At 35.5% G+C, this 14,916-nt stretch overlaps 1 protein-coding gene across 1 annotated transcript; it reads left to right on the top strand.

The window, feature by feature from the left end:
• Positions 1-1,248: 1,248 nt before the first annotated feature.
• On the top strand, positions 1,249-14,649 carry LOC102596909 (probable helicase MAGATAMA 3). Its single transcript, XM_006351768.2, has 20 exons — positions 1,249-1,415; positions 1,498-1,657; positions 2,720-2,847; positions 3,074-3,271; positions 3,834-4,025; positions 4,246-4,281; positions 4,608-4,696; positions 4,892-4,942; positions 5,600-5,711; positions 5,788-5,893; positions 8,046-8,143; positions 8,230-8,343; positions 8,457-8,549; positions 11,022-11,075; positions 11,779-11,837; positions 12,407-12,491; positions 13,069-13,437; positions 13,603-13,725; positions 13,828-13,914; positions 14,240-14,649. Exons 1-20 carry the CDS (start codon positions 1,314-1,316, stop codon positions 14,429-14,431), a joined length of 2,448 nt encoding a protein of 815 aa, XP_006351830.1. The 5' UTR covers positions 1,249-1,313; the 3' UTR covers positions 14,432-14,649.
• Positions 14,650-14,916: the final 267 nt, after the last annotated feature.

Genomic DNA, 14,916 nt, shown 5'->3' with positions numbered 1-14,916 from the left:
TGCTTCACTTTACCGAGGACATGACTCTAGATAGGAAGGAGTGGAGGTCTCGTATTAAGGTTGTAGGTTAGTAGGGCTAGCGTGTTGTCTTCCCTTGCAAGGGTATGGGTTGTTAGCATTTGGAGTAGACCTAGCCTTATGTTGTTTACTGCGTTTCACGCATCGCATTACTTTCTTGTTGTTACTGTCTCATTTGTTGATTATACGCTATCGTTTGTATTGGCTGTTATGTTTTATATATATCTCTCCTGTCACTTAGATTTGTTATTCTTGAGCTGAGGGTCTCCCGGAAACAGCCTCTCTACCTCCACGAGGTAGTGGCAAGGTCTGTGTACAATTTACCCTCCCCAGACCCCACCTAGTGGGATCTCACTGGGCATGTTGTTGTTGTTGTTGTTTTAAGGTAACTTTTATCTTGAGCCGAGGGTATTGGAAACCATCGTTCTATCTTTACACTCTATTTTTTTTTCCAGACCTTATTTTGTAAAACTATACTCAATATGTTGTTGTAACTTTCGTTAGTGAATGAAATGTACATATTCCACCAACATATAATTAGGGGTAATTTAGTTTATTTTATGCATATATTGTGTAATGTAGAAATCAATATTAGTATATGATTGTCATGTTTTTTTTTTTTTTTTTGATTAATAGTGCATAGATTATAATGTTATGATTAACAATAGAAGGATTGAATTGATTTTTTTTTTCGTTTTAAAAATATTTGTTTCGAAGATTATTAGTTTATATTTATACATGGTATAAAATCGTGCAATTTTTAATTTTTTTTTTCCACATTTATTAGGAAAATCAAAGCAACACCCATACAATATACTATATAAGAATACTTTTTTTCAATAACATGTGTTCACTCAACTGACTCTGATTGTGGACTTTAATAATATTGAATAATTTTTTATGTCACAAAAAAATAAATCCACAATATTGATATTAAATTTTATACAATGATCAACTCCCGTTACCAGCCAATCGAATGAGCTTATTAAACTTTCTTTTGATAAATTATTGGAAGAACATATTAATCATAAGTAAAATTTAAAAGATAAATATATTTTTTATTTATATTTATACATATATAAAACTTGTATGTAAATTTGTCAATCCTTTTTTAGGGACACAAAAAGAAAATATTATTTGTCCAAAATATTTCAATTAATTAAAAATATCACAAAAGAAAAGGAAAACCCGAAAATGGGAAACTATATAATTACCCCTTTCTTCCTCTAAAACCCTGTAATGCTCTCTGCTGTTCTGTTTTCCCTAAAACCCACAAGAAGGGTCCTTCTTCTCAAATGGCGATCGACAAGAACAACTTAGACGAAGAAGCGTTAAGTTTACGCTTTTACAAAATTGTTCTCAGTTGGGACTACCTTGGTCTCCTCAAAGAATCCGATGTAATTTCACTATCTTTTTTTGCAATTTCATGTTTTGTATTTCAATGTGGGTTTTAATATCTATGTATTTCAATTTGTTTAGCGGAAGAAGGGTAAAGGGGATGATGACAACGCTCTTGTTCTGAAAAAGGCCAAGAATTCGTATAAAGATGTTCAAGATTATCTTGCAACATTCGAACCTCTTTTATTTGAAGAAGTTAAAGCTCAAATAATACAAGGGAAAAAAGATGATGATGAAGAAGGTACTTCTTCTTTGTTCTTGTTCTTGGTTATCTAACCCCATATTGTTAATGTGTTTAGGATTTTACCAAAAAGAAAAAGAAAAACACATTTAAGTGATTCTTGCCCCAAGATTTTTCGTTTTTCCGTTCCCCTTTAATTTTTTCCCACCCCTTAGTTTTCTTTTTCCCCTTATTCAGTGAAGAACTATATTTCTTTTTGTTGTGTTTTCGAGTTGAGTTTGGGTTAGGATATCTACAATTAAGACGAAGTTGATGTGTATGTGGATTTTTATGATAAAAAAACATACTAAGAAACAACTACGCCGTAATCTCAAACCAAGTCAAGATTGATGAAGAAGGTACTTCTTCTTTGTTTTTGTTATCTAACGCCACATTGTTAATGTATTTAGGATTTTATCAAAACAAAAAGAAAAACACATTTACGTGGTTCTTGCCCCAAGATTTTTCGTTTTTTCCGTTCCCCTTTAATTTTTTCCCACCCTTAGTTTCTTTTTCCTTCCTTTTTCCCTTATACTGAAGAGTATATATCTTTTTTTTTGTGTTTTTGAGTTTAGTTTGGGTTAGGATATGAACAATTAAGACGAAGTTGATGGGTGTGGATTTTTATGAAAAGAACCATACTAAGAAAACAACAACGCCATAATCTCGAACCAATTCAAGAATGACAAGAACTATCTCTTGAAAAATTTGAAGATTTTGAACTAACTTCGGATTGAAGCACAGTAGTAGTTTTTCTTGTTGCGTTCATTGTTGGGCAACCTTATAGAGGTGTTAGTAGATGAAAGAAAGGATGACTCTGTCCACTTGTTGACATGGACTTATGCATGAGTTATTGGATTTTCATTACCACTATTATGGATTCAAGAACAACTAATACTATTATGATTATTCTTGTCTTTAAAACTTGATAATGATTAATATTTTCACAATTTATCACCTTGATTGCAATTTCATATACATAACTAGAAGCTTATATTGGTGTATCTTCAAGATCCATTTTATCATTTTATTTGGTTGACTTTGTATTCACGTACTTAGCATATTTGTTCTTGGGAATTGTAGAGACACTTTGGATGAAGGCAGTAACTGTAGGGTGCAGTGAGATTGACGGATTTCACTTTCCGATGATTTCCTGCAGTGATTCTGAATCAATACAACAGAATGATCTGTTGTTACTTTCAAATAAGGAGGTACCCTATTGCTGTGAACTTTCTTTATGCTTTTCAGTTGTTTACTTTTAATGAGTCCAAAATGTGTGTTGAAAAATTTGTGTCCCCATGCCATCCTACTTAATTTTGAATACAAGCATTATAATGTGATCACCGTACATCGTTGTTTTCTTTCTGAGGTCTCTTGATTGTCCGAAATTAAAATTTTTTCTTCAATATTTCGGTGCTTGTGGTAAAATATTTGCAGTTTGGAGATGGTAAGAGACTCCCAACTGCATATGCGTTTGCGTTGGTTGAGGATCGTCGACCAGACAAAATAAGACTTCGGATGCACCTTAGTGGAGAGGTCAAACAATTGAATACACAGGAAATCGAAGCTTGCTCTAGGCTTTTGAGTATGCGTCCTCTTGTTACCGAAAATGCAAAGCTTTTGCATGTTCTTAAGGTACCCCGAAATAACTTCTAAATTCTTGTCAAATTTCTTTGTGATTCTACCTTACGTCTTTTCTTACATGTGGTTAATATGTAACACTTGGGCTGAGTTTATTATACTTTCTGGATGAAGCTCCACTCTGAAAAACGAGATGCTGTGTCTGTGTAGATCAAACTTACAAATTGAGCTAAACCAAATTCAAAAGGATACTGATGGAAATAATGCTATGCCTGATTTTGGTTCTTTATGTACGAAAACTGTGTTAAGTTGCAGTAGATATGCTCAATGTTTATTTATGTTAGTGCAATCTTGGTAAGTTAGTCATGGTGAAGATGAATCAGTTCACCGCATGTTTAAAGCAAGTACAGCAGATTCAGATGATTTGCAGCGAACTTTGTTGAGACATGCTAATTTATTCGTCTGCTTCAGATTTAATATTACCAAGTAAACAAAAAGTACCAGTTCCTATATAGTTAAAAACTTAAAATTGGTACTGCTTTTAAAGAAGAAAATAAAGTATCGTATCGTATTGTGAAGTGATTTTCCTTTTTTACATGCGTGCTTCAATTTGCAGATATGCAGTTTATCAACTATAGCCCGTGAATATGTTGCTCTGCGGTCAGTGAGCTCCCTCCCATTCAAGGATTTGATACTATCAGCAGCTGATAGCAATCGTTCTACAGAAGATCATGCCTGGAAAATATCTAGACCCTTGAAGGAATTTCTTGAAAACAATCACAACAAGTCTCAGCTTGACGCTATTAATGTGAGTTTCTAAAACAACTTTATTATTATATGCAGTAAGCACCTTTCTAATATATTAAATTTTACATAAGCGCGCGCGCGCACACACATAACACATATATAAATGTATATATGCTGTCTATACCAACTCAGTGCTTCTGTCCCCCTTAATGACCTATTAGTAGTTCTCAGTCATGTAAAATTTAGCATACATTTTTCTTATTCAACATTTCTCTTTGCAGGCAGGGCTTTCCCGGCAAACTTTTGTGTTAATACAGGTTTGACTTATCCATTTAATTTCTAGGTTGTAGAAACAAAATAGTCCTTTTCTTAATGCTCTTTCAAGTGTTCTATTTTGTGATTTATGTACGTATGTATCTCGAAAAGCCATGACGAGTGGAGCTGCTCAGTGCTCAATTGTTTATTTTTATTTATTCCATGAAAAATACTTTAATGTATCAAAATTACCACAAAAAGAGATTAGTGTATAAAATTTAAAAAGGCAGTGGTTGATATTCAAGTTAATCTAGTCTCATTGATGCTTCTTATACGGAAAGTTGGAACTTTAATAGAGTTAAGTATTTAACAAAGTTCATTACTCTAGGGTCCACCAGGGACTGGAAAAACACAAACCATACTTGGGATTCTCAGTGCCATTTTGCATGCAACTCCTGCTAGAGTACACTCCAACAGGTATGCCGCTTAATTTTTTCTTAGTTACTGAGATGTTTTTATATTAGAAAAAGAAGTCTGGTTGTTGCTATGGCATATTGCCTTCAACGGAAAACATTAATGGCTCACCTTTATTCTGTTTATCTGTATATAATACAAAGTTTTTTCCTAATGGAAAGGATAATACATTCTCTTTTATCTACTGAATTTGTGCAGGGTGAAGTTGAGCAGTGTAAAACGTGGACCAGAATTATCCATGTCAGACAAGTATGTCTACAGAACATACGTGAACTCCTGTTGATATTTATAAATACGGGTTGATTGATGTACTTATCTAAAAAAGAATATGTCTTGATGTATCTACGTATATTTACCAGCCATACATATGTGTATATGCAGTCTTTTAAGCTCTACATGATGAAAGGATTAAGTGGAAAATCGGGTGATAAAATCTTCATTAACTGTGTAATCCTCAAAGCATATTAAAATGACAGGGTAGAAACCATTGTGTGGATCATTTTGTTTTCCAAGTTGTGCCACCATATCTAGAAGCAAGATCCTTTGACTGTGGAGATGAAGCTAAATATATATACACTTGTTAACTGATTATTGTGAAGATCCAACATCTCCTTTCTTTCTGGATGGATGGAGAACCTGGGCGGAAGATGGTGTATTCTTTTGGATTTTATTGGCTGAGTGATATCCTCAAAAAAATTTATTGGCTGAGTGATCTATACAGTTTATAGGTGTATTTGTTGGCTGTTGACAACTTGTCTCCCCTATTTTACCAATGCTTCTTCGAGATACATGCATAATCTGTATAAATTCAAAGTTCAGAATTGTGTAAAGGATTCCTTTTCCAGATCTCTTTAAGACCTTGTTCCTTTTGAGTATCTCATAGGGTAAACTGTTTGAACTTTGCAGATACAAACACTGGGGACAAGCATCCCCATGGTTAGGTGGGATTAATCCTCTAGACCAAGAAATGCCAATAGACGGGGACGATGGATTTTTCCCTACATCTGGCAATGACTTGGTATGTTTGATGTTGTCCATCGTAATGATATGAGAAATTTAAATTTGTGCCCTCTTACACTAAACTGTTTTTCTAGAAACCAGAAGTAGTCAATTCCAGTCGAAAGTATCGTGTTCGTGTTCTAGTTTGTGCTCCGTCAAATTCTGCTCTCGACGAGATTGTATTGCGCATTCTAAACACTGGTATGCTCTTTTTTATGTACAGATTTCTTCTCACACAAGTTGTAGTGGTGTTGCTATGATGAATATTATTACATGATTGTTGAATTTACAAAATTATAGGACACTTTTCTGCTCCTTTTGTGCTTTTACAACGTGAAATTTCCATTATTCTGAAAATATCCTGAAGATCTTTTTACTGATCTTATATCAGTCACTTTGAAGCTTTTCGTATCTGTTCCACTTGTGAATGAAATAGATATAACGCACAACAATGTGATAACTAAGTCGATGAGTGCTATGAGAAATGTTGGTATACTTAAATTTGCTTAACCGCCCAAGGCTGGGCACCGGAACGGGTTGTACCGGTACCATTCCGGTCCGGTAGTATTCGGGACGGGATGGGATACATTGAACCGGTACACGGAACGGAACGGTACCATGATTTGGTACCGGTATACCGGTACCGGTTCATTCCGGTTCCGTTCCGGTCCGGTCCGGTACCGGTCCGGTCCCGGTAAATCATTTTTAATTAAAATAAAAAATAATATTTTTGTCATTATTTACTTTTATTAGCATTTCTTTTTTGTTTATTTAATTTTTTTAAAATTACAAACTTAAGTTATTTAACTTACAAGTTATAAGTATAACTTAATAACTTATAAACTTCAAAAGATTCAAATCTTTAAAACTTATAACATAACTACATAAGCTCAAAAACTAAAAAAAAAACTTTATTAAACTTAACTTACAAACTTATATACGTAAAAATTTAAAAAAATATCTTTAAAATAAACTTAAGTAAAATTATTATAAATTTTAAAACTTAAATACTATAAACTAATATAACTTAGAAAAATAAAAAAAACATTCGTATTATCGTAATTCAAAATAACTCAAAAAAAATAATTATTTTTTGAAATAGCTATATGTGCCGTCCCGTTTATCCCATCCCGTTCCGTTCCGGTCCATTCCGGTCTGTCCCGGTATATAGTGGGACGGGACGGAACTGAGCCTCCATCCCGGTAGTTCCGGTCTGGTTCATCCCGGTACCGGTCAAACCGTCCCGTTCCGGTCCGGTACCGGTTCGTTCCGGTCCGGTGGTCCCATTCCGGTCCGGTGCCCAGCCTCACCACCCTTACATTATCGGTTACCCAAGGGAATGCAGTCATCAGTAAACCTGTAAGAACTCTTTACCCTGAGCTGTATCACCCAAATGCAATGTTATTCAAAGTGAAGAATAGAAGTCAAATTTACTTTTTGTTCATCTTCTCTTGAATTATAACACGGAAAAAAATATAGCGACTTTCTATCCTGTGCTGGCGATGTCACCATAGCCTTCTCAGGTAAATAATTAGATGTCAAATTTATGTCTTGGTTCCTTTTCATAAATTATGATGTGTGATGGGTACTAGAACTGTAGTCCAACCAGCATGCAAATATTGGCAGAGGAAGCATAGGCTTTTAGACAGAAGTTTTGAACGAAGTGCTGAGCAGATCATTCCTGTAGTAGCAATATACTGTAGTTTGAGGTCATGGAGGTTGTTTCTAGGCCATCAGAATATAACGTAGAATAAGATTGCTCTTTAAGGTAATAGGCTTAAATGTGGGAAAACCTGAAAGAGAATCTACAGCTTTTCTAAGGCTCAGAGTTGCAACAAAGTGATGAAATTGCAGCCCGCCGAAGCAAACGCTTGAGCATTAGAGAATCATCAAAAGGGTTTGGAAGAAATCAGCAACACAAACAAAACCCTCTGTAGTACACTTATCGTCTAACAAGCATAGCCTATGATCTTGCAGGATTGGAAGACTCACAAAAAGGAATTCTATACCTATGATGGTTTTTATTCCAATTTTAAAGGTGACTTCGAAAAGATACATGATTTTTTTAATTGAGAGATATGATATGAACTAAAGGAAAGAAATGAGATGCTCTGCCTCTTCTCAATAGATTTTACTTCTGCATGTATTTATCACCCCCTGGAAAATAAGAATTCTACTTATATATGTATTTGTTTCTTTAGCTTATGTAATCACCAGTAAAGCTCGATGCCCACATTTTATCGTCTTATGAAAGGAAATCACAAACAACCTTGTGCTCGGAATGTCTTCTGCTGCAAAATTGCATTTATGACTATCACTTTCAGGTCCTTATAAAAAGGATTATCAATTTCAGGTATCCGGGATGAAAATGACCGTGCATACAGTCCTAAAATAGTACGAATTGGTCTTAAAGCTCATCATTCAGTGCAGGCAGTCTCCATGGATTACCTAGTCTGTACCTTGCACTTGTCTCTCATTATTCTAGAGATTCCAGTGCCAATTGCAGGTGGTCACCTGGTAGGTTTATGTGTATGTAGGTGGAACAAAGGCTGTCCGGCATGGACTCACAAATTGGTGATAGGCAGAAGCAAGGAGGGCCTGTGAAAGATAAAGACAGCATTCGTGCTTCTATTCTGGATGAGGCTGTAATTGTATGCCAGTTGGACCTCTTTCTGTAGCTAACAAAAGTCCACACAATGTCAGTTGGACCTTCTTTTTATAACTACCTAAAGCCAGTCAATGACTAACCTATTATGATGTGCAGGTGTTCTCCACTCTTAGCTTCAGCGCTTCCCCTGTTTTCACTAAATTGAATCGTGGTTTTGACGTTGTTATAATAGATGAAGCTGCTCAAGCTGTAAGATACTGTGTCCTCTATAACCTTGGATAGAATCTAATGGTTATCATTATAAAAAGAAAATCTAATGACTATTACATGCCAGTATATGGTAATATCAGCTGAACAACTCGGTCCTTATTGTTTTTGCTACCTGTCATTGTCATTTGTTGTTCCTCTTCATTGGGTACACTTAGCAAGTAATGCTTTGAAATATTCGTTTACTTTACCTTTTTGCATTTTAAGTTTGTTTCCCACACCCGTATTATCTTTGAAGCCCACTCCCTCCTGGAGAAAATTTTAGTCCTGAAATATACTCTCTTTTAGTAAAACTTAATGGAGATGATGAAACTGACTTCAGCAGCTCTGGGTTGGGGACAAATATACCCCAGAACTATTCAAAATGGGTTAGTTTTACCCTCTGTTACGTTTTTGGCTTAGAAACGCCCTCCAGCTAGCAAAATAGATCAAAAATACCCTTCTTTCTAACGGTTGCTCCAAAACAAGAAAAAGGGTCTAATTTTTATCCTAGAACTATGCGAAATAAGACATTTTTCCCTCCATTTTAAGTTCTGGACAAGTGCTCTTAATTGTGAAGACTTGAGTTAAATTGGACCATTTTTCTTGTTTTGGAGCAACAGTAAGAAAAAAGGATATTATTTGAGCTATTTGGCTAGTAAGAGGACATTTTTGAGCCAAAAACACAACGGAGGGTAAAACTGACCCATTTTGAATAGTTCAGAGGTATATTAGACCCTTTCCCCTAAACAAAATAAAACCCATTAGAAGTGTCATAGTTCACAAGCAAAATACAAGTACCAAATTGCAAATTATTGAAAAATAATCCTGCAGTGTATGCATTTGGTCCTAATCTTATGGATGAGTCCATTGAGTCATACCTAACTTCATACAAATATGCTTAAATGGTCTGGAATGACAAAAGTGCAGTTCATGTTAAATGAGGAATTTGGTATCCTGGTCCTTATCTTATGGAGAAGGCATTAACAGTTCTTGCCTTAGGAATCTAAGATAATTTAAATGGAACTTGCTCAAGTGGTCCAAACCTTATGTAGTGGAAATATTGCACTTGCTAAGGAAAAAAAATAGAGATTTACGGTTCTACTTTAGGGGGAAAATGTGGTTAAAACCAACCATTGTTACTTGCTTTGGCCATATCGAAGGCACTTTTACAGGGAGTTACTGCAGTCAGTAAAATGACAGGTTTGTGAAAAGTAGGGAGGTGCTACACCTCTTTTCTCACTAAGGAAGAGTTCCAGTCAAATAGAGAACACAATGACCATTACAAAATTCCCGTCGAATAGAGAACACAATGACCATTACAAAATTCCCGTCGAATAGAGAACACAATGACCATTACAAAATTCCCGTCGAATAGAGAACACAATGACCATTACAAAATTCCCGTCGAATAGAGAACACAATGACCATTACAAAATTCCCGTCGAATAGAGAACACAATGACCATTACAAAATTCCCGTCGAATAGAGAACACAATGACCATTACAAAATTCCCGTCGAATAGAGAACACAATGACCATTACAAAATTCCCGTCGAATAGAGAACACAATGACCATTACAAAATTCCCGTCGAATAGAGAACACAATGACCATTACAAAATTCCCGTCGAATAGAGAACACAATGACCATTACAAAATTCCCGTCGAATAGAGAACACAATGACCATTACAAAATTCCCGTCGAATAGAGAACACAATGACCATTACGAAATTCCCTTTCTGGACCGTACCCGAACAGAAACAGACCTGTAATATTGCTAATTCATATACGACTAATATGTTTTAAAATTTCAACAACATACCAGTGTAATCCCACTAGTGGGGTCTGAGAAGTTCCAAAATTTCAAATTCGGTAATTCTATCTTTTATTGTTGGTGTGATTTTTTGTCAATAATGTAAAAGACCATATACAAATAATTCAACTAATATACCACCACCATCACCACCAACATAGCTAGTGTATTCCCGTGAATGGCGTCTGGGGATGGGGAGGTAGAGTGTATGCATAGTCCTTACCCCTACCTCCTTTGTTTCTGATAGACCCTCGGTTCAAGGTTAAGCAATTCAAAGCTGATCGAAAAAAGAAATGATAAAGTAGAGAAGTCATGACAAAATATTATAGAGAGCATGCCAAAGCAGTCTGAAAAAAGGAGCAGTAACTACAACAAAATACTATGATAATCGAAGTACAAGAAACAACAAGAGAAATACTAATATCCCTTAACATACTAATATGTAAGTCAAACTACTGCTCAAACTCCTTGATAATCATGTTCCTGACTATACATATAAGTTATGAAATATCTTCTAGTAATACTATTTGTTGAGCTTGCCTTGTACTGTTGTATGTGAACTAACTGGATTTGCTGACCAAATTTATTGAGCTTCTGGATTTTTCTCATAATGGCTGGCCGATTTGTGTAGAGCAATGCTTAACATCATTATTAAACAGGTGGAACCATCGACACTTCTCCCGTTGTCCAATGGATGCAAACAAGTATTCCTGGTATGTATGTTGATACAAATATGCATGCTGTTTCCTCAATATTTTTTACTAATTTTATAGTATTCCTTGAGTTTGGGAGATTTGGGCATACTTCCCATGGTGGACTGTTCTTGTCTTCTGGAATAAAAATTAACTCCATGGTTTTGACATGAATGATATAAGTCTGACCACCTTTTTATCGACACCTTTTATCGACTTCTCGTTTGTGGGATTCCCCAACATGTTGTCTACTTTCAGTGTCATGATAGCTAAGAACTCATATTTCCTGCATTTTATCCCCTTCATTTATTTAATGAGTGAACCTTATCTCCACACTACTGAAAATATTTCAATAGTATTTGAACATGTTCACTTGTTGGGTGAGTAAAACTACAAAAAAGCAACAATAAATGGTTAGTCTATAGAAGATGAAATATTTCAACTGTTGCCCTAGACATTACAGAAGATGTGTATTCAAAACTATTAAGTTCTATTACACATTAGTAACTATTTTTGTTTATCAAAAAATAAAACTGTTTGCGTGCCAAAGTTCCCTTGCTACATATGAGCACTTCTGATACAATGATAGTGATCTGTGTTTTCAGATGTGCTTTATGCTGAAGAGAATTTTGAAAGCAGCACTATTCCTTTTCTCCTTTAATATGAAACTGTATCTTATCAGGAAACATTTTAAACTTTTTTTTATCTTTCCCATATTTTACAGGTCGGTGATCCAGTTCAACTACCAGCAACTGTGATCTCACCTGTTGCTGGAAAATTTGGGTAAAGCAACTGCGTGACTGCATCTAGTTGCTGTAAATAAAAGATCATGAAACAGAAGTATTTTGCCTCTTTAACACTTTTGAGAAACAAGTACACAGGCTCTTGTAACTTTCTGCTGCCATCTTGTCTAAAGAAGAGATGTTTTAATGGACCATAAAAAATTCATTCAGCTTCTTTGACTCTCCAGGCTTATCTATCCACCAGGGATTCCCATCCTTTGACCTGCCAATCCCCTCTGTTCCATATTTCACCCTCACTAACTCTGCTCCAGTCTACCATTCGTTTCCTGCTTGGTTTCCTATTTCTAACGGTCTTTTCTTTTAATCATTCCAAACTTTCTTCAAAAAAATAAATATGATTTTCCTATAGAACTTCTTATGATTTTTAGGTCTAGACTCTCTGTATGACAAATATGACATCAAAAGTGTGTTTAGAAATGAAAATGGAGATAACTTTGTTTTCATTTTTCGAGAAAAAATCCAACTGTTCCAAGTTACCAGATAAGTTCTTGGAAATCCTAATTCCTGTTTCTCTAATTCGTCTTTCCTCCTTGGGTGTGGGATTGACAGATACTGCACCAGCTTATTTGAGAGACTTCAGAGGGCGGGATATCCAGTACAGATGCTGAAGACTCAATATCGCATGCATCCAGAGGTTTGCGAGTATTCTCTTCTATGGCATTATGAACTGGCACACTTTATGCAACTGCTGAGACATTAATCCCATTTATTCAATGTCCAGACATGTTTCCAAAAGCTCTAGAAACTGTTAGGCCTTTATTCCAATTACTAACCGCCAAATAATACTGTTGTCATTGACCTATGCCCATTTGACTAGAAAATAGTTTTAGAGACTTGGTCTCTAATAGAATTACATTCATCAAGGATGCTGATTTTGCTTACTGTTGCATTGTGCTTGCATCAGATCCTAAAGCATGAGAAATGCATTTACTGATAACTCAAAGAAGATCAAATGTTTAACCTATGAATCATGCACCCTTATTGCTTTTTATCTTGAGATTATAAGATTTGAAAATGACAGAAAGTGAGCCTTGAGAAATCCACAGATAAATGGAATAAGATGCAGAGTCTTCGCACAATTTGGAACAGACAACAAAGAAAAGAAAATATAATTGTAACGTCAAATGCAATGTTGAGTTTAGGCCCGTGACAGGAAGTTCAAAATGTTCTCTGTTTTGGGGATAAATTAATTTAGTTGTATCAAATTACAGATAAGGAACTTCCCTTCCAGAGAATTTTACAAGGAGGCTCTTGAAGATGGGCCTGATGTTGAAGAGCAGACAAAGCGTTCTTGGCATGAATACCGTTGCTTTGGACCTTTTTGCTTTTTTGACATTCACGACGGGAAGGAGTCCCAGCCATCTGGAAGTGGTTCTTGGCAAAATGTTGATGAGGCTGAATTTGTGCTTGCAATGTATCACAAACTGGTCTCCAGATATCCAGAGCTTAAATCAAGTTCCCGGTTAGCTATTATATCACCATATAGGCATCAAGTCAAACTCTTGCGTCAAAAGTTCCGAGAAACCTTTGGAGTGGAGTCTGACAAGGTAGTTGATATCAACACTGTTGATGGTTTCCAGGTAATCCTTTGATTTTTTCTGACAGATTTCCTGTATCATTTAGCTCTGAATTGTGCTAAATGAGATTCAGGCTTTTGGTTCTGTGAAGGCCATCATACTAGATTAATAGTTAAATTTACCTTCTTCTCTGTATTTGGTAGAGTGAATAATTTCACTTTGTTACAGGGACGTGAAAAGGACGTTGCAATATTTTCATGTGTTCGAGCAAGCAAAGATAAAGGCATTGGTTTTGTTGCTGATTATCGGCGAATGAATGTTGGCATAACCAGAGCTCGGTCTTCTGTCCTGGTATTCATTTAGCAAACGAAAATGATAATTTTCTAGTGCTCAATCCTACTTTTTGTAAGACAGTTAATGTTCTGTAAACAATGTTCTTCATTTTGATTTTAGGTAGTTGGTTCTGCATCCACGTTAAGAAGAGACGCACGTTGGCAAAATTTAGTTGAGAGCGCGGAGAAGAGAAATGCGCTCCATAAGGTAAAAACTGAAGGCATAATTATGTGTTTTCCATCTTGAGGGATGAGGTAAATAAAGAACACCTTGTGTTGGAAAACTGGACAGCACAAGAAAAATGACCTTATTCTTGTGCTGTCCAATTTTTAGCTTCCTTTATTACACTCCAAAACAGTGTTTGCTTTAATGTTACACATTTTAAGTTTTCTTTCCCTTTGCTGAACTCCTCCAACATTGTGTGCAGTTTGTAAAGTTTCAAGTTTCACAAGGTTCCTTTTTATACCTCAGCTACATCCTTGATTTCTGTGATTCAATTAACATTTATTTGTTTATTTGGCCTCCCTTTTAGGTCTCCAAGCCCTATGCTGAATTCTTCAGTCAGGAGAATCTCAAATTAATGAAAGTGGAGATTGTGCAAGACAAACGTGAGGCTCCTCCAGAAGATATGGACATTGAAGTGCCCATTGCTGCTGAAGCTGATCAAGCCCCACAGGATGACTGGGGTTATGCTGGAGAAGAAGGGGGCTACGATGAGGACTAGGTTTGTCTACAATTCTTTCTGCCATCATTTTTTTTTGACAAATATGAATTCCCCTTTTACAAGATTGTTCCAAAAGTCTCTCGATGTATACTAGAACATAATTTGTAGGTATCATAATGATGTCCAAATCATTCTAGTGTAGAGACTGAATTTCAATTGATTATTGGAACAACTTGATATATGATTTGTAAGGCTAATCTTATTAATGGTTACTTGTACTTGGTGTCCAAAAGGATTTGGCATAATGGTTAAAATCAAATTATCAATTCATTTTTTAATCAATCACCTACCAGTAGAATCTCATAAAGTGGAGTTTATGATATTTTACACCTATATATGTTGTTTTTGAGAAATTTTCAACTCAAGATTTCTAAAGTAGTTTCTCATGCCTTACTTTAGAAAAAAATATTGAAAGAGGGTTGTACGCAACTTTAGAACTTCTTTTCTTTCTATAAATAAATAAATACATTGAGTTGAAAATAAAA

This window comes from Solanum tuberosum, unplaced genomic scaffold (genome assembly GCF_000226075.1).
Source record: "Solanum tuberosum cultivar DM 1-3 516 R44 unplaced genomic scaffold, SolTub_3.0 scf00136, whole genome shotgun sequence".
Taxonomy (NCBI): Eukaryota; Viridiplantae; Streptophyta; class Magnoliopsida; order Solanales; family Solanaceae; genus Solanum; species Solanum tuberosum.
The sequence above is the reverse complement of the archived record's forward strand: the minus strand, read 5'-3'. Positions and strand labels throughout refer to the sequence as shown.